General features: G+C 37.7%; 2 protein-coding genes across 2 annotated transcripts; one reads left to right on the top strand and one right to left on the bottom strand.

The window, feature by feature from the left end:
* Positions 1–7,718: 7,718 nt before the first annotated feature.
* Positions 7,719–13,083, bottom strand: LOC113054292 (uncharacterized). Its single transcript, XM_026219738.1, has 2 exons — positions 12,882–13,083; positions 7,719–12,437 (listed from the first exon to the last, which is right to left on the bottom strand). Exon 2 carries the CDS (start codon positions 12,273–12,275, stop codon positions 7,719–7,721), a length of 4,557 nt encoding a protein of 1,518 aa, XP_026075523.1. The 5' UTR covers positions 12,276–12,437; positions 12,882–13,083.
* A 325-nt stretch (positions 13,084–13,408) lies between these two features.
* LOC113048877 (uncharacterized) lies at positions 13,409–19,980 on the top strand. Its single transcript, XM_026210814.1, has 16 exons — positions 13,409–13,592; positions 14,070–14,417; positions 14,504–14,860; positions 15,370–15,468; positions 15,608–15,694; positions 15,861–15,953; positions 16,124–16,192; positions 16,622–16,714; positions 17,070–17,222; positions 17,407–17,484; positions 17,825–17,920; positions 18,108–18,191; positions 18,422–18,517; positions 18,605–18,694; positions 18,812–18,849; positions 18,992–19,980. Exons 1-16 carry the CDS (start codon positions 13,547–13,549, stop codon positions 19,130–19,132), a joined length of 1,968 nt encoding a protein of 655 aa, XP_026066599.1. The 5' UTR covers positions 13,409–13,546; the 3' UTR covers positions 19,133–19,980.
* Positions 19,981–27,080: the final 7,100 nt, after the last annotated feature.

Here is a 27,080-nt window from a genome sequence, read left to right as displayed (position 1 = left end):
TAAGTCAGGTTTTAGTTCAAAACGGTTTCTTTCTTCAGTAATGAACAGGTTGATGTGTGGGGTTTGTGACTGGCAGGCTTTATGAGAGCATGTTGTTCACTAATGTTCAATTTGAACGCCATGACGTCTCTGTGTCTGTGAGAATCTGAAAGCCCAGTTTCATCAGTGATCCTTGCAGACACTTTCTTAAGACTTACACGAAATTGCACAAATTACATAAGTGGTAGCTTGGCCAGGTAGCTATAATAAATGTCACACACTGAACTCAAACCCCGGAAGGCAAGAAACATTTGTGAGGCAGAGAACATTTTACAGCATAATAATGAGTTTCAGAGGTGCTGATTGACTAAAGTGGATGCGTCTGAGGATGTATATTTAGACTTTTAAGAAAGATCCATGTGCTGGTTTGCGTAAGAATCACTCACACAGCTTTTCTGCTTTTATTTTTAAATGTATTTATTCATTCAACAAGAATGGATGTACATTTCCACCACATAATAAAATGCCTTAGTAAATCATATATGATATATAAAAAAAAGTTATTTATGAGATTAAGAGGTTAACTTTATGAGATGAGACAACATGAGATAAAAAGTTTAAATTATGATATAAATGTCAAGATTATAAAATAATGTCAAAAATCTGACTATGTAATTAGTACTAGATTTACTTTTTTCCCTTAAAGTAAAAAAAAAAATGAAAAAGTTAATACAATTAAATTATGCCATAGTTATCAAATCATAAGATACGAGAAAATAAAATTTGATTGAAAAAAAATATAATTTATGAGATAAATAGTCAAAATTATTACCATTTAAGTGTATTAATGTGTCATGGTATCATTCCCAGCTGAACCAAGTGACGGATCATAAATTGTAAAATGTTATGGTCTTTTTATTACCCCTACGCCTTTGAAAACAAACTACTGTTCATGAATGTGCATAAACTTGCAGTGTTATGTGCATCTAAAATGCACACTCTCCTTGCACCAGGAATGTGTTCATCTGGACAATGTGGATTAAAAAATAAGATTTTGGTTTCTTACACTGATGGAGCCCACTTTTTTGGTGCCTCATATCCAATTTTGAAGGCCTACTCATTGTATAAGTTCAATAATTATGAGACAAAAAGTCACAATTATTACAAAGTAATGTTTTATTATTTATGAATTAGTATCTCATAATTTCAACTTTTTCTGTCATTAATTAAACTTATTTTATAATTATGGCTTTTTATGGCATAATTAATTTTACGTTTAAAAATAACAACCCCTTTTTATCAGAGCTGCATTATCAAAGTAATATTTTACTTTTATTATCCTCTCTAATAGGTCAGCATAGGGATTATGTTTTGATTATTATGAAATACAGGCCAACACATCTGTCATGAGTCTGGGTCCTGCATTTCTCCCTCTCACCAGCAGAGGTCACCACCCGGACTCCACACACCTGTCACTCATTACACCCTCATCTGTTCCTCATTGTCATGGACTAGTCATACACCACACTCCCACCACCCTGCCATCCAGGTTGGCCAAGACCACCTCAAAGTCCTTAAAGTGCTTGAACCCCGTAATTGCTGCTTGCAGCTATATTTACAGTTACAATTCAGCCAGGGAGTGTGGTGTTTAAATTGTCCATGACAATGAGGAACAGCTGATGGTGTAATAAGTGACAGGTGTGTGGCGTCTGGGAGGACGGGAGATGTTGACCTCTGGTGATGTGAGGGAGAAATGCAGGGCCCAGACTCATGACAACAACTGTGGAGTTTCCACAGATCAATGGAGAAAAGGCATCATAAAGATGGCCAAATAAAGTGCAGGATGATCTGAGCAGAAGATACAGGAAGAAGAAGAAAAGCAGGGCTTTGAGAAAGGTCAAACTGACAGAGGATCCATACCAACATCATCCTGATAGTTCACATTGCAGTGATGCAAACTATCAAGTAACTGAAATTTGCTATATACCCAGATAATAGTGATTGTTCTCAGAACATTCTGGCAAGGTTTTCTTTAATTTATGCACCAACTTTCTTTTACTAACATTCATAGAAAGCAAGATTTGCTATATTATATGTATTATATGTATCTAACTTAATTGTCTATCGCCCTACACCTAAACTTACCCCTCACAGAAATCATTGTGCATTTTTAGATAAAAAAAATATATATATATATATATATATATATATATATATATATATATATGTTTTTAAGACTTTTGAATGTGTCCTCATAAACCACCTCCATATTGTAATAAACCTGTGTCATACCATTCATGCCATTATGCAAATTTATAAACCACCCAAACCAGTGCACAATTCTTCTCTGACTATCTACTCCAATGTGACAACAGGCAAGTTTTTGGCCATGTTGACACACACATTTTTATGAGTTTTTATGGTATCACATACTGGATACTGCACTACTTTTCTCTTGACATCATTCAAATCTCTGGACTCTGGCTGCTGCTAATGTTGGTTAAATGAATTCAGAAAACCATTTTTTAACATTACTATGACAGTAAGTGTGATTGCAGTCATCAAGCTCACACCTCAGTTATTCTTCAATTTCTGCTGATAAGAGTATGCTCAGCACTGTAATTAAAATGCACAACAACTGAAAAAAGTCCTGCAAAACACTTGTCAAATGTTGATAAACTATATGAGGGAGCTCTTTGTCTAATATAATACTTCAGATAAAGTGCTCATCTCATATATATGAATCTCTGAACTTTCCTAAGTCATTGGCATTTCACTAATGCACGCTAAATGTTCATTTCAAAGGGAACATTTCTTTTAAACATATTATATCACTATTGGCCATTTCTTGTGGCTTACAATTCTCTTGCCTGAGACTTTCTGTAATACGAAAGGGAGACCTTCTCGGCCTGATCTTTCTAAAGACATTCCCATCACCCACTACTAGAACACTATGGCTCGATAACAACACCTTTTTTTTAGTTGACTAAAATTTAAGTCAATCAAATGTTAATCCATATATCACATTCAACTATTCTGGAAAGGGGTTCATTCTGCATCCCAGGAGATAACAGGGAAACTTTTTATTTCATCTCCTTCACTTTATTTGTTGAATGACACTCCTAAGGATCTTTTTGACTCTGATTCTAAACCTTTGTTTACAGTCCTCTTATTTTTGGCTAAAAAATGTATTCTACTGAAGTGGTCTACGCCACAGTTTCCAACTGTTGATTATTATGTGGATATCCCAGCTGTCTGCCTTTCTTCCTCTGGAGAAAATAACTTATGATCCCAATCACAAGTCAGACAAATTAAGGAGACTTTGGGAACCCCTTCACTCTTTTTTTTAACAAAAACTGTGAACTTTTATTTTAAGAGAGCTTTGCCTCTTCCTTTCCTGACGTACTTTTGTTTGAATTAAGATGGTGGAGATGAATATTATTTATGTGTTATTTAATTCTCAGCACTTTGTTGTTGTTTTTTGTTTGTCTGTGTGTTTGTCTGATTGTTTTGATTGTTAAGTGTTTGTATTATTTGAAAATCCTTAATAAAATAAAAAAGTTAATCCATATAATAAGTTACTGTTTGTAATGACCTTATCAATATAATAACGTCACAGATGTACATACAATATCAAGAATTATATTTGTATTTCTTTTGGTGGTAATAGTTTAAAAGTCATTTAAATCTAACGGCACAGTTTAAAATGAGTTTTAGAAAGATTTTTAATCCTACTAAAAACATTTTTATTTATTTTTTTAAACTGCACAGATCTTTTCGCTGACATCACACTTCCTCGTGATCACGCGACATTGTTTTGCTCTTTTATGCCACTCTTTCTCTCCAGGTTGCATCAGATTGTTTTAGTTTGCAAAAAAGAAAGTAAAATAGTTAGGCACATTGTGTGAGGTCCGATTGTAGAAGTTTTTTTATCATCATATTCCTAATGGGAGTTTCTTCAGAATACATTTTAAAATGTTCTTTCAGTGTATTTTGATGCTCATCTTCGTAATATCTTACGGTATGTACCTATTATTTGTTTATTCACTGCAACAGGTTGTTAAAATGTATATTGTATTTTTTCATCACTCTCTTTACAGTCATATGACATTTTAAAACGAAATGCATTTTCCACCGTAATTACGTATCCTTTATTAACATTTCAACATTAAAGAGAACAATTCAACGTTAAAATGTTTTAAATGTCTTCTGCGTCACATTTCCGGGTTTGGTAGCGCGTGACTCCTTTGTTGTTAAATGATGTCGTACGTTTGAGATGTCAGATGTTTTAAAAGAATGTCTCATGTATGTCCACACAATTTTAAATGTTTTTAAAACTAAATAAATAAAACATTGGGTGTTTTAAACAGTCAGAGAATATTCAACTTAATGGGAAAGTTAGTCTTTGCTTTGGTGGACATCTCCAAGTTTAGACTTGGGTGATAAGTTAAATCTCACGACAAAATAAGCAATCATTAGCAAAGCATTAGTAATACAGCATGATTTGCTATATTATCTAACTTCATTAAAGCTGTGCAATAATATACAATCTGCAATGAAACCAGATTTTCTATATGGTACAGTCTACCCCTGCACAAAAATGATGCTGCCTTCTTAAGATCATGCTTATTTTATTGAAATAATGTTGATGGTCAACAGAGGGACCCACAACTCCCTTTTTCATTTATTTTCCCTAAAGTAATAAAAGCAATTGCATAACAGTGTTCATTTCTGTAGCTCAACAGCATTTGATGCATGAACTGTTATATGTACACAATGAATGCAATGCAAGTCACTTTGGATATAAACATCTGCCATCTGCATAAATACTTTTTTTTTTTTTATCTTTCATTTTTCAACTCATGTTGCTGAATTTAAAGGAAAATGGTTTATTTCATCACAGATTATATAACATAACTATTTGAAAAGTGTTTTCAGATTTCAGTAAAGTATTACAATAGTCCAAACAGCATTATAGTCTACTGTTCAGGTGTACCATGGTAAAGATCTGTGAAGTGCTGAATGACATGAAAAGCCAGAAGCTCCATCCAGTTCTGAATCTGTGTCTTATTTCTCCTCACCTCCTCAGCTTTTATACTGTTGAAGAGAAGACAAACACACTAGTTTCCATGTTTTATGGGGACATTCAGGCCTAATGGGTTTTCTACTGTACAAAATGTATTTTCTATCCCCTAACCCTGAAACGCACACAAAACTTCATTCTATAAGCTGTTTTCCTAAAAGTCCCCACGAGCTCAAAATTTACTGGTATTATTATGTTTGTGGGGACTTTGGTCCCCTTATTGTAGTGAATACCAGGATCTCTCTCTCTCTCTCTCTCTCTCTCACTCACGCACACACACACACACACACACACACACACACACACACACACACACACACACACATGTTAGGATTGGTGGTTTACGTGAACTCTCCATATGCATTCTGGTTTTTATACTGTACTGAAAACTGTATTTTCTATCTCCCTACACCTAAACCTACCCCTCACAGAAAACATTGTGTATTTTTAGATTTTCATCAAAAAATTAATTTAGTTTTAAGACTTTTGAATGTGTCCTCATAAACCACCTTCATATTGTAATACCTGTGTCATACAAACATTTGTGTCCTCATAAACATAAAGATCTTCTCGGCCTGATCTTCCTGAAGACAAGGCATTCTTATGACCCACTATAACACTATAACATTGTGAAAAAACTGCTGACTACTCTTGGTTCGGATTTATAGAACGGCTACAGGGTGTCCGGTCAGAACATTAGGTCTCACACCAGGAATGTACTTCAGGGTGATTTATTGTGCAAAGATGTGTGTGGTTCTGTAAATATAAAACAGTATACAAATATGAATAAATGAATAAATACAAATTAACAGATCTTTACAGCAGTACTTAAATACTCATAAGTAACAGCATTGTAAATTATCTAAATATATATATATATATATATATATATATACAAACACAACTCAAAGTTCTATTAAATGATCGCACTACTGCACTGTGCGTCTAGCTCACGTGCCTAGCTCGTCCGGTGAACAAGCCCGAACATGTTCCCTGAGATGCGTCTTAAGTCTATGCATTATAGCCTAATATGCAATAACATTAAATATTCTATCAAACAAAAACACAGGGGAAATATAACATTTTGTCAACAAGAAAATGTGCAAATATAATAAACAAATGTAAACATTTAGGCGGAATGCCGCGGTAGCGGTCATTAATCTCGCTTGTGAACTTATCATACATTTAATTATGTAAATGTACTTACGATTAGTTGCACGCACACATATATCCACACAATCCTTAAACGGGCCACTTCTAACTAATTTAACTATGAAATATTAACTATAAACATATCAACACATCCAGCCTCTATAATGTCTTGGTTCTCACTCCGCGGAAAGATTAGGAACAGTCCAAATCATGAACACAGGCGGGAGGGTTCGGAAGAGTTCACTTTCAAGGGGTGGCCTTTTTTACAGCCGCCCCCAAATTCACAAGGTGAATTTGAACAACAAGGGCCTTACTAAGTATTGCAATGTCATTCAGCCAAAGGAGGTAGACAGATGATCTTGGTCACTGGCCTTAGGTAAGTTCGGTCTTTCACTTTGATCTCAGCTGATCTGACTCTGTTATCCTTCCCAGGGAAAACTTGAACAATCCTTCCAACAGGCCAAAGTGCACGAGGTAGCTGTGGATCCACAATCATAACAGTTTCACCTATCTGTAGGTTGTCTGTTTCTGACATCCATTTCTGTCTGGTTTGAAGGCTGGGTAGGTAGTTATGGATGAATTGCCTCCAAAAGTGATCAGCTAACAGTTGACTATGCCTCCATCTCCGTCGACTCAGAAGCTCAGAATCCTGGTATGTCACTTGGGGAAGTGAGGCGTCCCGCCGCCCCATCAGCAGAATGTTGGGTGTAACTGGGTCAGGGTCAGCAATGTCTGAAGATATGTAACCAAGAGGTTTGGCATTGAGGATCCCCTCAATTTCAATGAGAACAGTCCGCAATACTTCTTCAGTGACTGTCTGTGCTCCGAGTGTCACTTGTAGGGCTGTTTTCAAGGATCGAATTTCCCGTTCCCAGCATCCACCAAAATGTGGGGCATTAGGTGGATTGAATGTAAACCTAATTTGCTGGCTTGCCAGTTGAGCTTGGAGCTCAGGTTGAAGAGCAGTGTAGGCATCCCGAAGTTCCCTTTCACCACCTTTGAAATTCGTTCCCTGATCTGACAGGATTTCGAAGGGTTTCCCTCGTCGAGCAATGAAGCGACGAAGGGCCATCAGGAATGAGTCACTGTCCATACTTGTGAGGAGATCAATATGCACTGCACGGGTGGTCATACACTTGAAGATGATCCCCCAACGCTTCTCATTTCGGCGTCCAAACTTTATGAGATAGGGACCAAAGCAATCTATACCTGTTGAATAGAAAACTGGCTGGTGAATTCTTAACCTGGCAGGTGGGAGATCTGCCATCCTGGGGGGATGCGGTTTAGCCCGCCATTTTTGGCATTCAGCGCATTGGCGTTGGTGGTGTTTAACTGCTGCTCGTCCTCTTAACACCCAGTATTTTCTCCTGAGCTCCGCAAACACCCTCTCTGGTCCAGGGTGATGCAAACAGTCATCATAGTCTTTGATAATTAGTTTGGTGAGTGGGTGATGTGGATCAAGGACAATGGGGTGAATGGTATCCTCGTCTAGTTGACTGATTTGTCATAGGCGACCGCCAACACGAATGAGATTGGTTCTGATATCTAGTTCTGGGGCTAGGCAAAGCAGTCGACTATTGCTTGGTAGAGGTTTACCAGATTTCAAGTGCAATATCTCATCTGGGAATGATTCTGCCTGGATCTGTCGGAGGGCTGTGAGCTCAGCTTCTATGTAGTTTTCTGCAGTTGCAATGAAGGGAGAGCTTTCTGATGATGGCTGTATAAGAGCTTTTAAGTAGTCTGTGAATGTGCAAAATTTATGAGGATCTGGCAGTGACAGATCAGAGGTTAACAGTCCACAGAAAGTTGACCTTTTCAGCTCACCGTCTTCACTTATGTGAGCTAGTGGTGGCATTTCTGGCCAGCTGTCTGGTCTTTGTCTGAGGAATGCTGGGCCTTGGTTCCATCTGCTGTCTTTGTTGAGATCAGAGGGAGACTTTCCTCTTGTAATTGCATCTGCTGGGTTGTCGGATGACTGTACGTAACGCCAGGTGTCAGATTCAGTCAAGTCCTGTACTTCTGCCACTCTGGTCCCCACAAACACCTTAAAGCGACAGGAATCTGACAAAAGCCAAATTAGCACTGTGGTGGAATCAGACCACAGTGTGACACTACTGAGTGGTAACGTTAGCTCTGCCTTCAGGACTTTAGCAAGCTGTGCACCTGTGAGTGCTGCACACAGCTCAAGACGAGGGATGCTCTGCTGTTTCTTGGGAGCAACACGAGACCTAGCTGTTACAAAGGCCACCTCCACTTCACCTTGAGGGTTCTCTGTTCTTAAGTATGCCACAGATCCATACGCCTTCTCTGAGGCATCACAAAATATGTGAAGTTGCCTAATGCTACTAGAGCAGTCTAGTTCCTTGCTGCAGTAACATCTGGGCAAACTGATATTCTGCAGATCTTCCAATTCACTCTCCCAGTGTTTCCAAGAGTCTAATAGGTCCTCTGGCAGTCTGGGGTCATCCCACTCCCTTTGTTTGTCCCACAACCTCTGCACTATCACCTTGGCTCGAGTGGTGAAGGGTACAATATAGCCAAGGGGATCATACTGGCTGGCAAGGATCTGGTAGATGCTTCGCATTGTGGGCACTTCATTGTCTGGTTTGCGTCGTTTGTAAGAGAGGGTATCTGATTGGCAATTCCAGTGCAGGCCAAGTGTTGATTCCTGAGCTCCTTGGTGGCCTTCGCTGAGCCAGAGGATGCTACTCGGTGACTGAATGTCAGCTGGCAGATGGCTGATAACTGAAGGGTCATTGCTTGCCCACTGTCGTAACTCAAAGCCACCAGATGCTAGAAGGTTGCAGAGTTTGTCTACCAGATTCTTGGCCATGTCACGGGAAGCGAAGCTCTGGAGGCAATTGTCCACATAGAATGACTTCTCCACTGAAACTTGTGTGTCCTCTCCAGGCTGGCTGTGATCTAGAACATGCTTCTGTAAAGCAAACGATGCACAACACGGACTGCAAGTGGTCCCGAAAGGCAGTACCTGCCATTCATAGACATCTGGGGTTCTGTCTCTTTGCATGTCTCTCCAGATGTATCTCAGCAGAGGTTTATCTTGTGGCAAGAGGCGTACCTGATGGAACATGCCGCGGATGTCACTACTGATGGCAACAGAGTGCTCCCGGAAACGCAGAAGGACTGCCAGGAGAGATGGACCAAGTGTTGGTCCAGGTAACAGTAGCTCGTTCAGGTTGTGTCCTTGATATGAGAATGAACAGTTAAAAACCACCCTGTTCTTCCCATTATGCTGCACCATGTGGTGCGGGATGTACCAGGCTTCCTTTGTTTTGTCCACTTGCTCCTGACTAAGTTTGACAACGTAACCAGCTTGCACTAACCTGGCCAGCTCCTCTTGGTATGCTGCAGTTAGAACAGGGTCCCTTTCCAGCCGTTTCTCGATTCCTCTCAACTGTGGCAGGACTGCTTCCTTTGGAGCACAGAGGCGAGGCATGTTCTTGACACGGAGCAGAGGAGTAGCGTATCGCTGGATACCATTAACATCCACTCTCACTGTGTTTTCTTGCAGAAGCTGAATGGACTCTTTGTCTTGGCGTGATCTGGTAATCACCTTTTCACTCTGGTAGGGTAGAACATCCATTTGCCACAGTCTCTCCACATTTGCATAAAGATCATTGACAGGCTGCAGCGAGGTGAAGAAGCATTGGTCAGGGGAAAGATGACTGCTCAATTCTTCAGTTGGACCCTGCAGTGTCCATCCCAGACGTGTTCTTACTGCTGCTGGCCCACCAGGGGGCCCCAGTCGGACTGGTTCTATGGGTGTGAGGAGGTGGGGGCAATCAGAGCCAATGAGAAGAACAGGATGTACCTTGTCCAGCTGTTGTAGAGGAAACCCTGCAAGATGCTTAAATTTCTGTTGCAGGACACTAACTGGGTGTGTATGTTCTGCCAGACCGAGTGCTTTGGCTGTGAAGGCATTACGGATCTTGTAAGCTTTCCTGGGGTTAACAGTTTGGGACACAGTAAAAGTCACTGCCGCCCCGTGAATGACCTGGGTATCCTGTCTTACTGTACGAAGTACAAGGTCCTCTGGCTCCCCCACAAGTCTTAATTTCTGCACTGCATCATGCAGAATGATGGTCCGCTCAGATCCATCGTCTAATATGGCGTAAGCTTCCATTGCCACGTTGCCATTCTTGATCAGAACCTTAGTCACTTTGAGCAGTACTTTACTTCCGGAGGTTGGTCGGTCAACATATAAAACTGCACTGGAAGGAGCTGCACTTGGCTGAGATGGCTTGACCTGGTCATTGACATCATGTAGTACCATAAGGTGCTTCTTGTTGCAGGTTGGGCAGAAAGTCTTTAGTGTGCAGTTAGCTGCTTGATGTCCACGACCACAACGCCAGCATCGGTTCTTTGTCTTTATCCAGTCTATTTTCAGGTCTTTGCTAAGAAGCTTGAAGTTGTCACAGCCATTCAGATAGTGTTTATTATTATCACAGTATGGACAATAAGCTCTCACCTTCTCTTCTCTGACTGAAGCTGGTTTAGACGTGGCTGACGACATTGATGATGAATATGACTTGTCGGTACCAAGTAGAATGGTAGTTGGTCTGCGAAGCTGCTTAGACTCTCTTCTCACCTCTCGGCCACGCACTGAAGATTCCTGCCTTGTATAACAAGCATACTGGCTATTGTCTTCCTGTACTTGAAGCTCATATTCCAACCAATCAGCGAAGTCCAGCAAAGTAGGAATAGAGACTTGCAAAGGGTGGGTGTACCGCTTGAAACTTGATCTGAGGTCATGTGGCAGTTTACTCAGGAGTCGAGACACATGTGATCCACATTCCAGCTCTACAGTACCTTTGTGGCCAAGCTGCTGCAACATACTGACAAGCGAACGCACCTGCAGTCCGAACATCCTGAAGGCCTTTACATCTCCACTGCGTATATTAGCTCCATCCATCAGCTCAGCGATTCGTTGCAGTGCTAATTGGTGGGGTTGACCATACATCTTATCCAGAGCTTTCATAGTGTTGGTGAAGGGAAATCTGGAATTGCTGTAAGAGTCTGCCACAAGGAGGGCCTCCTCCAGTTTCAGATGGTCTGTGAGGATTTGAAATTTGAAACGTTCGGTGGCATCTTCAGGCAGGATATTCTCTAATGCAATTCTCAGTCTTGAAAACTCCCTAGGATCAGAAGACGTTAGGCAGGGGATGGTAGGGGCTGGTCCTCTGTAGATTTTCTCTTGGGTACTTGAGGGTAAGACATGATCTGAGCTGTATTCTGCATGGGCTGACCTCCTCCTTTCCTGTGATGGGACCACGGACTCAGGCAGCTGAGGTGGCTGGGAATATGAGGAAGTGTTGGGATACCTGAACTGAGCTGAGTCACTATAATGTGCTGTAAAGGAGGGTCTCTCACGAGGGGAGGAAGAAATGTTCATGTTTCTCAGATCTTCAGTAAACTCTGAGCTTTCCTCTGGCACAGCTGGGTGTGGCAGTCTCTTAGTGGCAGATGGTGGCAACCTAGAGCGTGGAGCTGGTATTGGGCGGTATGGCTGTGGAGTCTGAAAGTTAACTGCTGGAGAGTGAGAGAGTGGTGATGGCATCTGTGGAGTGACCGACTCGGGTGGAGAGCTCTGCTTCGATTTCAAGCTTTGAAGCTCATGCCATAACGCAGCATTCTGTTGACGCATCTCTTGGAATGCTGAAATGATCTCAGGGAGTTGGCTGGATTGTCGTTGCAAGGCTGCGTTCTCCCTCTTCATCTCCTCTAACAAGGCTGTAAGCTCTGGCAGCTGTTTCACTTGCCTTTGCAATGCTGCATTCTCCTCTCTCAGCTTCTCAGAAGTGTAGTCCCATTGGTCAGTCAGTATCCACTCAGAATGTTCTGATGCTTGGCTCACTGGTGAAGTGGATCTAGAATGACCTGTAACACTTGGTTCATTCTCCAGTACTCCCTGGCAGGTAAGTGACCGTGATTGCTGTTGATGAGACCCAGGTCCACTGAGCTCAAAGTCTTCTAAGTAGGCTGGAGGGTTAACTCGTCTCCTCGGCCGCACAGCAGGGGCTTCTCTTTCTGGTTGAGACATGTCTGTAGCAATCCACAAATCCGGCTCGAAGGACCATGAAAAAACTGCTGACTACTCTTGGTTCGGATTTATAGAACGGCTACAGGGTGTCCGGTCAGAACATTAGGTCTCACACCAGGAATGTACTTCAGGGTGATTTATTGTGCAAAGATGTGTGTGGTTCTGTAAATATAAAACAGTATACAAATATGAATAAATGAATAAATACAAATTAACAGATCTTTACAGCAGTACTTAAATACTCATAAGTAACAGCATTGTAAATTATCTAAATATAATATATATATATATATACAAACACAACTCAAAGTTCTATTAAATGATCGCACTACTGCACTGTGCGTCTAGCTCACGTGCCTAGCTCGTCCGGTGAACAAGCCCGAACATGTTCCCTGAGATGCGTCTTAAGTCTATGCATTATAGCCTAATATGCAATAACATTAAATATTCTATCAAACAAAAACACAGGGGAAATATAACATTTTGTCAACAAGAAAATGTGCAAATATAATAAACAAATGTAAACATTTAGGCGGAATGCCGCGGTAGCGGTCATTAATCTCGCTTGTGAACTTATCATACATTTAATTATGTAAATGTACTTACGATTAGTTGCACGCACACATATATCCACACAATCCTTAAACGGGCCACTTCTAACTAATTTAACTATGAAATATTAACTATAAACATATCAACACATCCAGCCTCTATAATGTCTTGGTTCTCACTCCGCGGAAAGATTAGGAACAGTCCAAATCATGAACACAGGCGGGAGGGTTCGGAAGAGTTCACTTTCAAGGGGTGGCCTTTTTTACACATTGGAACCACTAGAACCACTAGAACACTAGATGGACTAAAATTGAAGTCAATCGAATGTTGTTCCATATTATAAGTTACCGATTGTAATGACTTTGTCAATATAATAACATCACAGATATACAATATAAAGAATTATGTTTATATTTATTTTGGTGGTAATAGACTAATAAAATCTAACGGCATAGTTTTAAAGATACTTTTTAATCTTACTAAAAACATTTTTTAAAAACTGCACAGATTCTTCTTTGACATCACACTTCCTCGTGATCACGCGACATTGTTTTGCTCTTTTATGCCACTCCTTCTCCCCAGGTTGCATCAGATCAGATTGCAAAACAGAAAGCAGAATAGTTACGAACGTCGAGTTAGGTCCGAAGTAACGTTAGTCATTTCTTTATCATTTACACCAAAATATTCCTAATGGGAGTTTCTTCAGAATACATTTTAAGATGTTCTTTCATTGTGTTTTGATGCTCATCTTCGTAATATCTGACGGTATGTACTTATTTGTTTATTCACTGCAACAGGTTGTTAAAATGTATATTGTATTTTTTCATCACTCTCTTTACAGTCATATGGCATTTTAAAACAAAATGCTTTTTCCACGGTAATTACGTGTCCTTTATTAACATTTCAACATTAAAAAGAACAATTCAACGTTTAAATGTTTTAAATGCCTCTGCGTCATATTTCCGGGTTTTGGTAGCGCGTGTGTTGTTGTTAAATGATGTCGTACGTTTGAGATGTCAGATGTTTTTTATTGTCCTTTTGGGGGAAGAATTTATAGGCATAAGAATTTATTAAGACCCCTTTAACCACTTAAAGTCTTAAATGCGCTGACATATACACCAGTATTTCTATACTAAATTATTAGCCTATTGTAACACAATTAATGTTACTAATTATATTGAGGTATATTGTTTTTTTATCTTTAACAACGATTATATTTATTTTTCTCTCTCAAACATGCAGATACCCTGGGGTTTAAGGTTCGAGGTCCCTCTGGTCCTCTGTTTGTTCCTCTGAGAGGTTCAGCCATTTTACCTTGTTATGTTGAGACGCCTTTAGAGAAAGTGAAAGTTGTGTGGAAAAGAACAGACTCGGAGACTCTGGTTCATCTGTATCAAGATGGTGAGAGTCGACCAGAGGAACAGCACAAAGATTATCAACATAGAGCTCATTTCTTCACTGATCAGATTCAACATGGAAACTTCTCTCTCCGTCTGGATGATCTGACAGCTGAAGACAAAGGGGTTTACAGATGTAAAGTTTACAGTCAGCAGCTCGCTGACAAAACTTTAGTTGAAATAAAAGATGTTGGTGAGTGAATCATTTCAATCCTACATCAGAATTTAAAATAAACCTAGGCTATTCATTGTGTAATATCTCTACTGTTTTTCTTTCAGAGCGTTTGCTAGCATCAGGATCAGATCGGTCTGTATCTTCATATGACGGTGAGGAAGTCACTCTGAACTGCTCTGTAGACTCTCACATCACACCTGAACACATTGAAGAAGTTTCATGGAAGAAAACAGATGAAGATGAAGATATTCTGGTTCTGCTCTTCCAAAACAATAAGACTTTATCAGATTCTTCACATGAGCGATACAGAGACAGAGTTGAGCTCTTCACTGCTGAAATCCCCAAAGGAAACTTCTCTCTCAGACTGAAGAGTGTCAGAACTGAGGATAAAGGAGTTTACATGTGTCAAGTGTTTGCTGGAGGACTTTCAGCCAATGCAACTGTAGAACTGGAGAGACTGGGTGAGTAACTGATAAATAAGAAAACGGCGTAAACATGACAAGCTTGTGCTTTAAACATTTTTCTTTACTGTTTGAAGAAATGTTTATTCCTAAATCTAAAGGGATACATCATAAAGGGATTTTATGATAATGTAGGAAAAAAAGTTTATTTGATAAAAATAATTTTGTACAATCAATAATTTTGGAAACTTTGTTGTATCACTTGATAAATGGACAAAAAGACCAATGTAAACCAGTGTCCTCAAGGGATTTCTTTTTCAATCACCTCTTTACGCCAGAAAGGTTCTTTGCTGCTCTTTTCTTTTTGTAGCACTTTTTTTTTTTTGCCACAAAATGTCCTGTTGAGTTGAGTGGAGAACACTCTAGAAACCTAATCAGACCTTGTTTTCTAGAGTGTAACCGCAGCAACACATTCTAAATATATTACCCAGAATTCAGTGCCTGGGATCCAGTTAGCCGTTCAGTGTCAACTTACATACACTTTTGTGTAACTGATGTGTGTTTAACAGGTTTCTCTTGGCTACACATAACTGTGTTGATTCTCTGTATTGTTGCGTCTGGATCTGCACTTCTCTCCTGGCTCGTTTATTCCACAACAGGAAATACAGGTATGTTTTTTTAAAAATGATTTTTTTTTTGGGAGAAATAGGCTTCAAAAATGCATGCAGTTATTATTATTAATATTATTACTATTATTTATACATAATTGTAATTTCTAACTGGAATCCGTATGTATCTCCACTGTAGACAGAAGGCTTTGTCTTCAATTTTGTCTTTTCCTTTGCCCGGCTATAACTATGCTGTTGGCTTCAATCATATGGTCTGTTATTGAAGGTATTTCATCAGGACTTTATCTACAGCAAATCTAGCATAGACTGTACAAGTTATTTCAGCTCTGTCTTAAGAACTGAACTTAAGAGATAATTGATTTAAGATGATTACACTAAATATATTTGTACGTTTCGGAGTTCTTTTTCATCACCAAAACAATGTGTTTCAGGTTCTCTGTATGAGACCGTCTCTTGCTGTATGCTCTATGTTCTGGGGCCTCTGAGGTTGTTTTGGGTGAAACCATTAGCCACAGCTTTGCCAGGTAGGTTTTTTTTTATAAAATGCTGTGTAACACTCTGCTAATCAGATTCTACATAATACCTGTGTCTACTGAGATTTGTCATATCTATACATTAAACTAAAAGGATTAGACAAAAATTATTATTATTATTTGTTTTAGTGCTTTACATGATTTTACAACTTTTCTTGCAGATAAAATCTTGAAGTATATCATGATTTCACATGTCGATCATCCAGCATTCATGGCAGCGATGTATTCAGGTAAATCCACACTGTAAATAATCCAGAAAACTAAACTTAATTTATCCTTAGTTTATCCAGTTGATTTATCTAATGTATTTGAATTGATCAAATTATGAAGAAGAAAAAAATTATCTTAACTATTGAGATTAAGTAAAAATTATTTTGACTTTTTCTTTTTTTTTTACACTGCACGTTGATTAAGTTTAAATATAATATAGAACAGTAAAATATACTATAGTAATATACTAAACATTTTACAGCAGTTTTCTTAAATAAGGTCCCTTCATTCATTGCTGTATTGTTTCTGAAATGACTCCAAAGAGTGTTGTGTGTCTGTCAGTTGGAGTACTGAAGTAGTGTATTTGTTATTGGTTATTGTTCATCCTGCAAGCTAATTGTCATGTGTTGGAATGAATATTTATTTAAATCAATATCTATCTTTGTCAGTACTTTTAGCTGAACATTTTCCAAACATCAGCACAGTCTTCAGCTCATCCAGCTTTGGTTTGCTTGTCCTGATGTGTCTCCTCTTCATTACACGTGAGTGATCATCCACTGTGGAGCATTATCCATCATCCTCATCTTGTAGTAATGCACTCTTGAAAACAGAACATTGTTTTTTAAAGGAAACTTAAGTTTTAACTCTCAATTATTTTCAGTACAATCTAGTACACTTTTTAAAATAACAAAAATATTTTTACCATCATTTAAACAACAATTTATGATCATAAAAAGTAATTCACAGCATAGTTCTTGATGATTTACGTCCATATAAGATTATTTTACATTTGTTCAAAATTGACAAGCATCACTAGACTTTTAAGACTTTTGTTTATTGGTGATATGCAGTGTTATTGAACTCACATATTTGTTTTTATAATTTTGTTTTTAATAGAGTTAGCTAAAGAGAAGGTGATGTCATGCTCTGGAGAGTCAAGCAGAAAGATGTTCAGTAAAGATCAACAGTTTGTGGGTACTTGTGGCTTTTCAGGGCTGCCTTCATTACAGCTCGCCCTCCTGCTCTACACTCATTTTGCCTCCGGTGCAGGTGAGCAAGATCATTTTAGACTTCAGCAAAGACTGATTGAGAATTAACTGACATGCTTGAGGAAGATTCAGATTTGTCTGCTTCTTACACACACTTCACCATAAATAGAAAAGAAAGAAGATGACAGTCATACAGTTATTGTGACAGTTTAATTCTTTACTCTATCTGACTCTCTCTCTTTTAGTCTTCATCATTACGGCTCTTCCAGCACTTCATTGGTTGCTTTATCTCTTTTGTTTTGGACGTACTGCAGTTCAACGCTGTAAGTATGAGAATCAAAGTTTTGCTGTATTACAACTGCAGAAATTAATAAGTAGATGGGTGTACAATAAAAGATTAACTATATGCATATTACATTTTTTAAGGTTTTTTTTTTTCAAGTAATGTTGAATATACACCTAAAAGTTTCAGAGCTGGTTCTGTCTCTGTCTGTACATCAATAACGAGTCAAAAATGATTTGTGTTTCTCAAGGCGTGGTCCTCAATAGAAAATCAGTGTTTCCATCTGTATCAGATGTTTCACAAGCACAGTTTTTGGTTTTACTCAATTATTAACTATTTTGATTCTTAGCATGTTTTCACGGTTTCTTTCGTCTTTTCAGCTCTACATTGTCTATATATAATAATATGGCTGATGATGATTGTGATGAGTGGAGTAATGGGGTGTTTTTACATTATGCTCTTGAGAAATGAAAAAGGTACGCATATATATTTCTAAAATTTCAAATATGACAACATGTAAACAGTTTAATCAATTTTTTTCAATTATTAATTTTAAACATTGGTTGTTGAATATGAAATCATTTGTAGTTCTTTTTATAATAAACATGAGCAATAAATAAGACTTTGCTTCTTTTTAATAAAGACCTTTTCTTTGATTTACAGTTGATGCAGGACCGGTCTGTGTGGCAGGATTTGTTCAAGCCTTGTGGGTGCTTGCATTTTCTGAAGTCCCAGACTATTATGAAAGTAAACTACCGATCAGCTTCTTTCTTTTTCATCTGTTGTTTTTTCAGTCTTCTTGTTTCATTCTCATCCACAAAGCCCAAGGTCTGGATGAGTGTTGTGATTCTGCCGGGGTTTATTATACCCAGCAATAGTTTCAGACAAACTAAGAATAATTAGTCTGAATTTGTTGACTTGTTCACTCATAAACAATTCCTTAATGAACTACAAAAATGTTTCCCTCTGCCCTACAGAGCTTCAGATGAGGAAGATATTGTTGCTGTATGGATCAGCTGGTCTTGTTTTAGTGAACTCGGCTGCACTGATGACAGAACTGATAATGAAAGCAGGTGAGAGAACAAAACATTTGAACGAGATTCATTAAGTCATGTAGGATCAAAACATACTGTTTGTTGAAAACGAATCTCCTTCCACAGTTCATGGTGTGCGTCTGCTGGGAGATTTGAGAATCGTTGTCCTTCCGTCTGAGTGGCTCTTTACTGTAACACTGCTGGTTTTGTCTGTTTGTGAGTATGACCTGAAGTGGATTTTATCACTATGTATGAATCATCCATCATGCTGTTTTGTAGTGAGGGTGATCAGTTGAGACTGATCCTCAAATCCTTTTCTCTCTCACATCTCAGGGAAAGCTGCCAGAACGGAGTCTCAGAAGGCTTCTCATGTGAGTTTGTATGATTACATATGAATTTAGTTTATTAATACAATCATTTTAAATACACTGACATTTTAAACTGGACAAAGTAAAGAAATAGAAAGATGTAACATAAATAATGTTTGAGATACATGTTTTCTTCTTATTGCAGATGTCGACAGATAATGGGACTCCTGGTACAACTCATACAAGTATAGATATGACCCAGAAAACTGGAGAATCCCATGAAATGGAAACTCTGAGAAACGTAGCTGAGAACAATGAGGACCATCAAGAAGAAGAGATCAACTAACATTGAACTGCACTGTTTTAAAGATCTGACTCAACTTTTCTCTTTGGGCAGGTTTTCATGGTATGAATCATTTCTGATGGCCATTTCTTTGTCTGTGTAATTATTAGCAGCAGAGACTGGTGCACATTTTCACGGGTAGAGCTGGATGTATTTTTATATCTGTGATGTTGTGCCATTGATATTGTGGTATGTTGTTTATGGTTGTCAAACTATGCTGATGTCCACTTTTAAGTGAATCAAGTACGGTACTTGAAGTGATCAAAAAATACAATTTATTTTTATATTTGTATGCATTTAAATAATTTCCATGTAATATGTAACATATTTCATTTAATGTAATCTTTGTCTTTATTTATAGCTGACTTTTCTTTCAAAGCACATTATTTTTTACTGTAGTACCAAAACGGGTATTGAGAAATATAAATATTCACTGTAACTGTAAGGTCAGGTTATGTTCCTGGCTAGAATAAGCTCCAAAGTGGATCCAGAGTTGAATGTATAATATTAATGTGGTCTTATCTTGTTTCTCTTTCACTGATATTTTTCTATGAAACATGTTCTAATCTGAATTTTCATTCTCTGTGAGATGTTTATTGATGCACATTGACTTCTGAGATGGTGTTACTGTATATATGACAAGATTAATGATATTCTGTCTCATTCTTCTGATAAACTTTTGTGAGATGATCTTAAATGTAGACCTTTTTCCAACTGTAGCAGGATGTTGTTATATATTTATTTTATTTTATAGTGTTTTGTACCTTTTTTGTACCAACTTCAAGCACATGATTCCATGTAGTATTAAAAATATATGTGAAAATAAACATGTGAATGGGATTCCCAACTGACCCGACTCGTTTTGCTTTTTGTCTTTGGTTTAAATTATCTTCATTTCTTGAAGATGAAATGTCTGATGAACAATGTCAAGCAGAGTACTTGTGATTTCTGAATAATTCACTGACATTATAAAGTGTGTCTAGAGGAATGCACTCATGTGATCATTCTCTCAATTTCTCATTAATGCAATTATCTAATCAACCAATCACATGGCAGTTGCTTCAATGTATTTAGGGGTGTGGTCCTGATCAAGACAATCTCCTGAACTCCAAACTGAATGTCAGAATGGGAAAGAAAGGTGATTTAAGCAATTTTGATTTTGGTGCCAGACGGACTGGTCGGAGTTTTTCCACAATCGGCTCAGTTACTGGTATTTTCACACACAACCATTTCTAGGGTTTACAAAGAATGGTGTGAAAAGGGAAAAACATCCAGTATGCGGCAGTCCTGTGGGTGAAAATGGCTTGTTGATGCTAGAGATCAGAGGAGAATGGGCCGACTGATTCAAGCTGATCGAAGAGTAACTTTGACTGAAATAACCACTTCGTTGCAACCGAGGTATGCAGCAAAGCATTTGTGAAGCCACAACACACACAACCTTGAGGCGGATGGGCTACAACAGCAGAAAACCCCACCGGGCACCACTCATCTCTACTACAAATATGAAAAAGAGGCTACAATTTGCACGAGCTCACCAAAATTGGACAGTTGAAGACTGGTAAAATTTTGCCTGGTCTGATGAGTCTCTGTTTCTGTTGAGACATTCATATGGTAGAGTCAGAATTTGGCGTAAACCGAATGAGAACATGCATCCATCATGCCTTGTTACCACTGTGCAGGCTGGTGGTGGTGGTGTAATGGTGTGGGGGATGTTTTCTTGGCACACTTTAGGCCCCTTAGTGCCAATTGGGCATCGTTTAAATGCCACAGCCTTCCTGAGCATTGTTTCTGACCATGTCCATCCCTTTATGACCACCATATACCCATCCTCTGATGGCTACTTCCAGCAGGATAATGCACCATGTCACAAAGCTTGAATCATTTCAAATCGGTTTGTTGAACATGACATTGAGTTCACCGTACTAAAATGGCCTCCACAGTCACAAGATCTCAACCCAATAGAGCATCTTTGGGATGTGGTGGAACTGGAGCTTCATGCCCCTGGATGTGCATCCCACAAATCTCCATCAACTGCAAGATGCTATCCTATCAATATAGGCCATCATTTCTAAAGAATGCTTTCAGCACCTTGTTGAATCAATGCCACATAGAATTAAGGCAGTTCTGAAGGCGAAGGGGGGTCAAACACAGTATTAGTATGGTGTTCCTAATAATCCTTTAGGTGAGTGTATATTATATTATATTATATACTGTATTCTGCCTAATCTGAGATGAGCAGGAAATCATGTTAATTCCTAACTATATCAGTAGATTGACTGATCACGTAAATCAATAACATAAGCCCATTATTTTACCTTCTTTTATGTAAAGCACTTTGAATTACCATTGTGTATGAAATGTGCTATATAAATAAACTTGCCTTGCCTTGCCTATGTGTTAGTGGGCTTATACACACACACACACACACACACACTACCGGTCAGAGTTTGGGATCAGAATGATTTTTAATGTTTTTTTACAGGAATTTATTTTGAAATATTATTAATTTTTTTCTTTTTTAATATACATGAAAGTGTAATTTATTCATGTGATGTGCAGCTGTATTTTCGGCATCATTCCTCCAGTCTTCAGTGTCACATGATATTAAAATAGAAACCGTTATTTTATATATTTTATTTTGATAAGTTTGAATTATTTCTGATTTTTGACTGTAGCATCATTATCAATAACCGCGTGTCGACAGCAGATGCGCGTGATGACCAAACACAGCAGAACGGTAGGAAACTTCACTCCTCTTATTATTTCTCTTTTACTATAGCGATTTATTTTTAGATACGTGATCTGAGTCTTTCATAGAGTTGTTTTATAAACGCAGTAATTTTGAAATCAGCTCTGAAAGTTGCTGTCAGTGTTTAAAAACTAATTATGATTTAATAACGTGTTGAATGAATTTGGTAAGAAATGTATTCTGTTTTTATACAAAGAGGTTATTAATATAGGCTGAAATAATAATACATAGTGTTTTTTATAGTTTAAATGTGATCTTATGGTGCATTGCTCGTTAAAAGTTAGGCTGTTAATATAATATAGAGAAAGACCATTCTTAATTATTTTTAATATGTTAAAATAAATGTATTTTTTAAATTCTTTGCTCGAAGTTTTCAAATCGGGACTTCGGAGCCTGTTAGCGACTCGGTTGATTCACATCGGCACTTCGAAGCATGTTCGCGACTCGTTTGATTCAGATCGGCACTTCGGAGCCTTTTCGCGACTCTGTTGATTCAGATCGGCACTTCGGAGCCTGTTCGCGACTCTGTTGATTCAGATCGGCACTTCGGAGCCTGTTCGCGACTCCGTTGATTCAGATCGGCACTTCGGAGCCTGTTCGCGACTCCGTTGATTCAGATCGGCACTTCGGAGCCTGTTCGCGACTCCGTTGATTCAGATCGGCACTTCGGAGCCTGTTCGCGACTCCGTTGATTCAAATCGGCACTTCGGAGCCTGTTCGCGACTCCGTTGATTCAGATCGGCACTTCGGAGCCTGTTCGCGACTCGGTTGATTCAGATCGGCACTTCGGAGCCTGTTCGCGACTCGGTTGATTCAGATCGGCACTTCGGAGCCTGTTCGCGACTCCGTTGATTCAAATCGGCACTTCGGAGCCTGTTCGCGACTCCGTTGATTCAGATCGGCACTTCGGAGCAGGAAGTGTTTGTGAAACAGTTAATTCGTGATAAATGAATATTTGACCTGATGCTTTTTTTTTTTAACCTGTCCATGGGATTTTTAAATGATTTCAATGACTTTTGGATGTCAATACTTCTTGTACCTCAGTTGCATGTGTTGTGTTTTATGAATTGTGGATGGATTAATCAACTGAGAAATGAAGTTGAACATAAATTATCATGAACTCTTAAAGATGATGATGAAAAGAAAAGGTAATATTGCATATAAAATTATATCTAAGTATGAACTTACTTGCGCAATACAGTAAATATTTTTACTCTACCCTAAATCAGTGAATTTTTTTTTGGCTCAGTTTACAGAATAGTGTACGTCACACATCCTTTGATTATGATGCAACATAGTTTCCTCCTCAGATGAGTATTTAGCATCTTTATTATTATGGGGATTAGTGTGTATAAGTGCTACACACACACACACACACACACACACACACACACACACGGGTCAGAGTTTGGGATCAGAATGATTTTTTATGTTTTATGTATTTTTATTTATTTTTTTCTTACAGGAGTTTACTCATCAAAACTGCATTTATTTGATCAAAAATACAGGAAAAAAGTGAAATATTATTATGAAGTAAAACAACATTATTTTTATTTTAATATACATTAAAATCTATTTTATTTCTGTGATTTCCAGCATCATTTCTCCAGTCTTCAGTGTCACATGATCTTCAGAAATCAGAATAATATTAAATGATGATTTATTATCAGAGTTGTGCTGCTGAAACAGTGATACTTCTTTCAGGATTCTTTGATGAATGAAAAGTTAAAAAGAAGAGCATTTATTTAAAATAGAAGACTTTTCTAACAATAAACACTAGAGTTCAAAAGTTTGTGGTCAGTAAAATTTATTGTTTTTGTAAAAAAAAATAGAACTCTTTTAGGATATATTGTTGATTTTGATTCAGATCGGGAATTCGGAGCATGTTCGCGACTCTGTTGATTCAGATTTATTAACTGAGAAATAAAGTTGAACAGAAATGATCATGAACTCTTAAAGATGATGATGAAAAGAAAATGTAATTGTAATGTATTGTGTTGCCACTAGAGCTGTTACGTTGTCGGCGCCTGCGATTTTTGTTCAGATCCGCTTGAGTTGCCGTTCCGTGCTCTGCAGTAAAATCAACTATCGTGCAGTTACTTTTGCTGTCTTTATTGTCTCCAGTGTCTTACATGGTGTCAGAAGTGTGACATGGCTTCCCCACAATTTGAGCACCCAAAGACTGACTGGGAGGCTGCAGATTTATACCAGGAATTCGACCGTTTTCGGAGCCATGTCACGTTTGTTTTTGATGGAGCACTATCTGAACTAACTGCAAAGCAGCAAGCCGGCTGGCTGGGTACGTGGATAGGCGGTCAAGGCAGAGAAATTTACAAAACGCTCAACTGGGCTGAAGGTGAGAAACAGAGGTGGGTAGAGTAGCCAAAAATTGTACTCAAGTAAAAGTACTTTTACTTCAGAATAATACGACTCAAGTAAAAGTAAAAAGTAGTCATCCAAATAATTACTTGAGTAAGAGTAAAAAAGTGCTTGGTGAAAAAACTACTCAAGTACTGAGTAACTATTGAGTAACGTCTGATTTATTTTTTAACAAGCATTCAATCAGACAGACAAAAATACAAAATAATAATGTTTAAGCAAATTATAGTTAATCAAATCAATAAAATAAATGAATTAATTACAAAACAGCTTAAATTAAAATAATCCAGGTAAATTCCAGAAGAGATCAGATGTGCTAAAACACTAGTCACATTTAAATCTAGGCTCAAAACTCATCTGTTTAGCTGTGCATTTATTGAATGAGTACTGTGCAATGTCCGAACTGATTGCACTATATTTTCACTGTTTTTTTTTAATGTAAAATATTTTTGTAACTGTTTTTAAATTCATTGTAATTAAGTAAATTTTTTAGTCATTTTAAAAGTTTTAAAATTGCTTGTTTTATTTTTGTTATAATTTTTCTTTATGATTATTTTACTTTCTTTTATGTAAAGCACATTGAATTACCATTGTGTATGAAATGTGCTATATAAATAAACTTGCCTTGCCTTGCCTATGTGTTAGTGGGCTTATACACACACACACACACACTACCGGTCAGAGTTTGGGATCAGAATGATTTTTAATGTTTTTTTACAGGAATTTATTTTACTCATCAAGACAGCATTTATTTGATAACAAATACTGGAAAACGTGTAATATTGTGAAATATTATTATTTTTTTTTCTTTTTTAATATACATGAAAGTGTAATTTATTCATGTGATGTGCAGCTGTATTTTCAGCATCATTCCTCCAGTCTTCAGTGTCACATGATCTTCAGAAATCTGAATAATATGATGATTTATTATTAGAATTATCAACAGTTTTTCTGATAAATATTATTTTGGAAGCTGTAATACTTTTTTCAGGATTCTTTGATGAATAAAAAGTTAAAAAGAAGAGCATTTATTTAAAATATAAATATTTTCTAACAATTTTCACTACAGTTCAATGGTTTGGGGTCAGTAAATTTTTAACCTTTTTTTTTTTTTTTACAAGAAATTGTATTCTTTATTAAATTTTAAAATCTTTTATTCAGGATGTGTTAAATCGATAAGAAGTGATATCAAAGATTAATATTGTTAGAAGAGATTTATATTTTGAATAAACGCTGTTCATTAAAAAATGTTATACATCGAAGAATCCTTAAAGAAGTATCACAGATTCCAAAATAATATTTGTTAGCACAACTATTAATAATCCTAATAATAAATCATCATATTTTCATGATTTCTGAAGATCATGTGACACTGAAGACTGGAGGAATGATGCTGAAAATACAGCTGCACATCACAGAAATAAATGATATTTTAAAGGATATTAAAATAGAAACCGTTATTTTATATATTTTATTTTGATAAGTTTGAATTATTTCTGATTTTTGACTGTAGCATCACTATCAATAGCCGCGTGTCGACAGCAGACGCGCGTGATGACCAAACACAGCAGAACGGTAGGAAACTTCACTCCTCTTATTATTTCTCTTTTACTATAGCGATTTATTTTTAGATACGTGATCTGAGTCTTTCATAGAGTTGTTTTATAAACGCAGTAATTTTGAAATCAGCTCTGAAAGTTCCTGTCAGTGTTTAAAAACTAATTATGATTTAATAACGTGTTGAATGAATTTGGTAAGAGATGTATTCTGTTTTTATACAAAGAGGTTATTAATATAGGCTGAAATAATAATACATAGTGTTTTTTATAGTTTAAATGTGATCTTATGGTGCATTGCTCGTTAAAAGTTAGGCTGTTCATATAATATAGAGAAAGGCCATTCTTAAATATTTTTACTATGTTAAAATAAATGTATTTTTTAAATTCTTTGGTCGAAGTTTTCAAATCGGGACTTCGGAGCCTGTTAGCGACTCGGTTGATTCACATCGGCACTTCGAAGCATGTTCGCGACTCGTTTGATTCAGATCGGCACTTCGGAGCCTTTTCGCGACTCTGTTGATTCAGATCGGCACTTCTGAGCCTGTTCGCGACTCGGTTGATTCAGATCGGCACTTCGGAGCCTGTTCGAGACTCCGTTGATTCAGATCGGCACTTCGGAGCCTGTTCGCGACTCCGTTGATTCAGATCGGCACTTCGGAGCCTGTTCGCGACTCCGTTGATTCAGATCGGCACTTTGGAGCCTGTTCGCGACTCCGTTGATTCAGATCGGCACTTCGGAGCCTGTTCGCGACTCCGTTGATTCAGATCGGCACTTCGGAGCCTGTTCGAGACTCCGTTGATTCAGATCGGCACTTCGGAGCCTGTTCGCCACTCCGTTGATTCAGATCGGCACTTCGGAGCCTGTTCGCGACTCGGTTGATTCAGATCGGCACTTCGGAGCAGGAAGTGTTTGTGAAACAGTTAATTCGTGATAAATGAATATTTGACCTGATGCTTTTTTTTAACCTGTCCATGGGATTTTTAAATGATTTCAATGACTTTTGGATGTCAATACTTCTTGTACCTCAGTTGCATGTGTTGTGTTTTATGAATTGTGGATGGATTAATCAACTGAGAAATGAAGTTGAACATAAATTATCATGAACTCTTAAAGATGATGATGAAAAGAAAAGGTAATATTGCATATAAAATTATATCTAAGTATGAACTAACTTGTGCAATACAGTTAATATTTTTACTCTACCCTAAATCAGTGAAATTTTTTTTGGCTCAGTTTACAGAATAGTGTACGTCACACATCCTT

This window comes from Carassius auratus, chromosome 3, assembly GCF_003368295.1.
Source record: "Carassius auratus strain Wakin chromosome 3, ASM336829v1, whole genome shotgun sequence".
Classification (NCBI taxonomy): domain Eukaryota; kingdom Metazoa; phylum Chordata; class Actinopteri; order Cypriniformes; family Cyprinidae; genus Carassius; species Carassius auratus.
The sequence above is the reverse complement of the archived record's forward strand: the minus strand, read 5'-3'. Positions and strand labels throughout refer to the sequence as shown.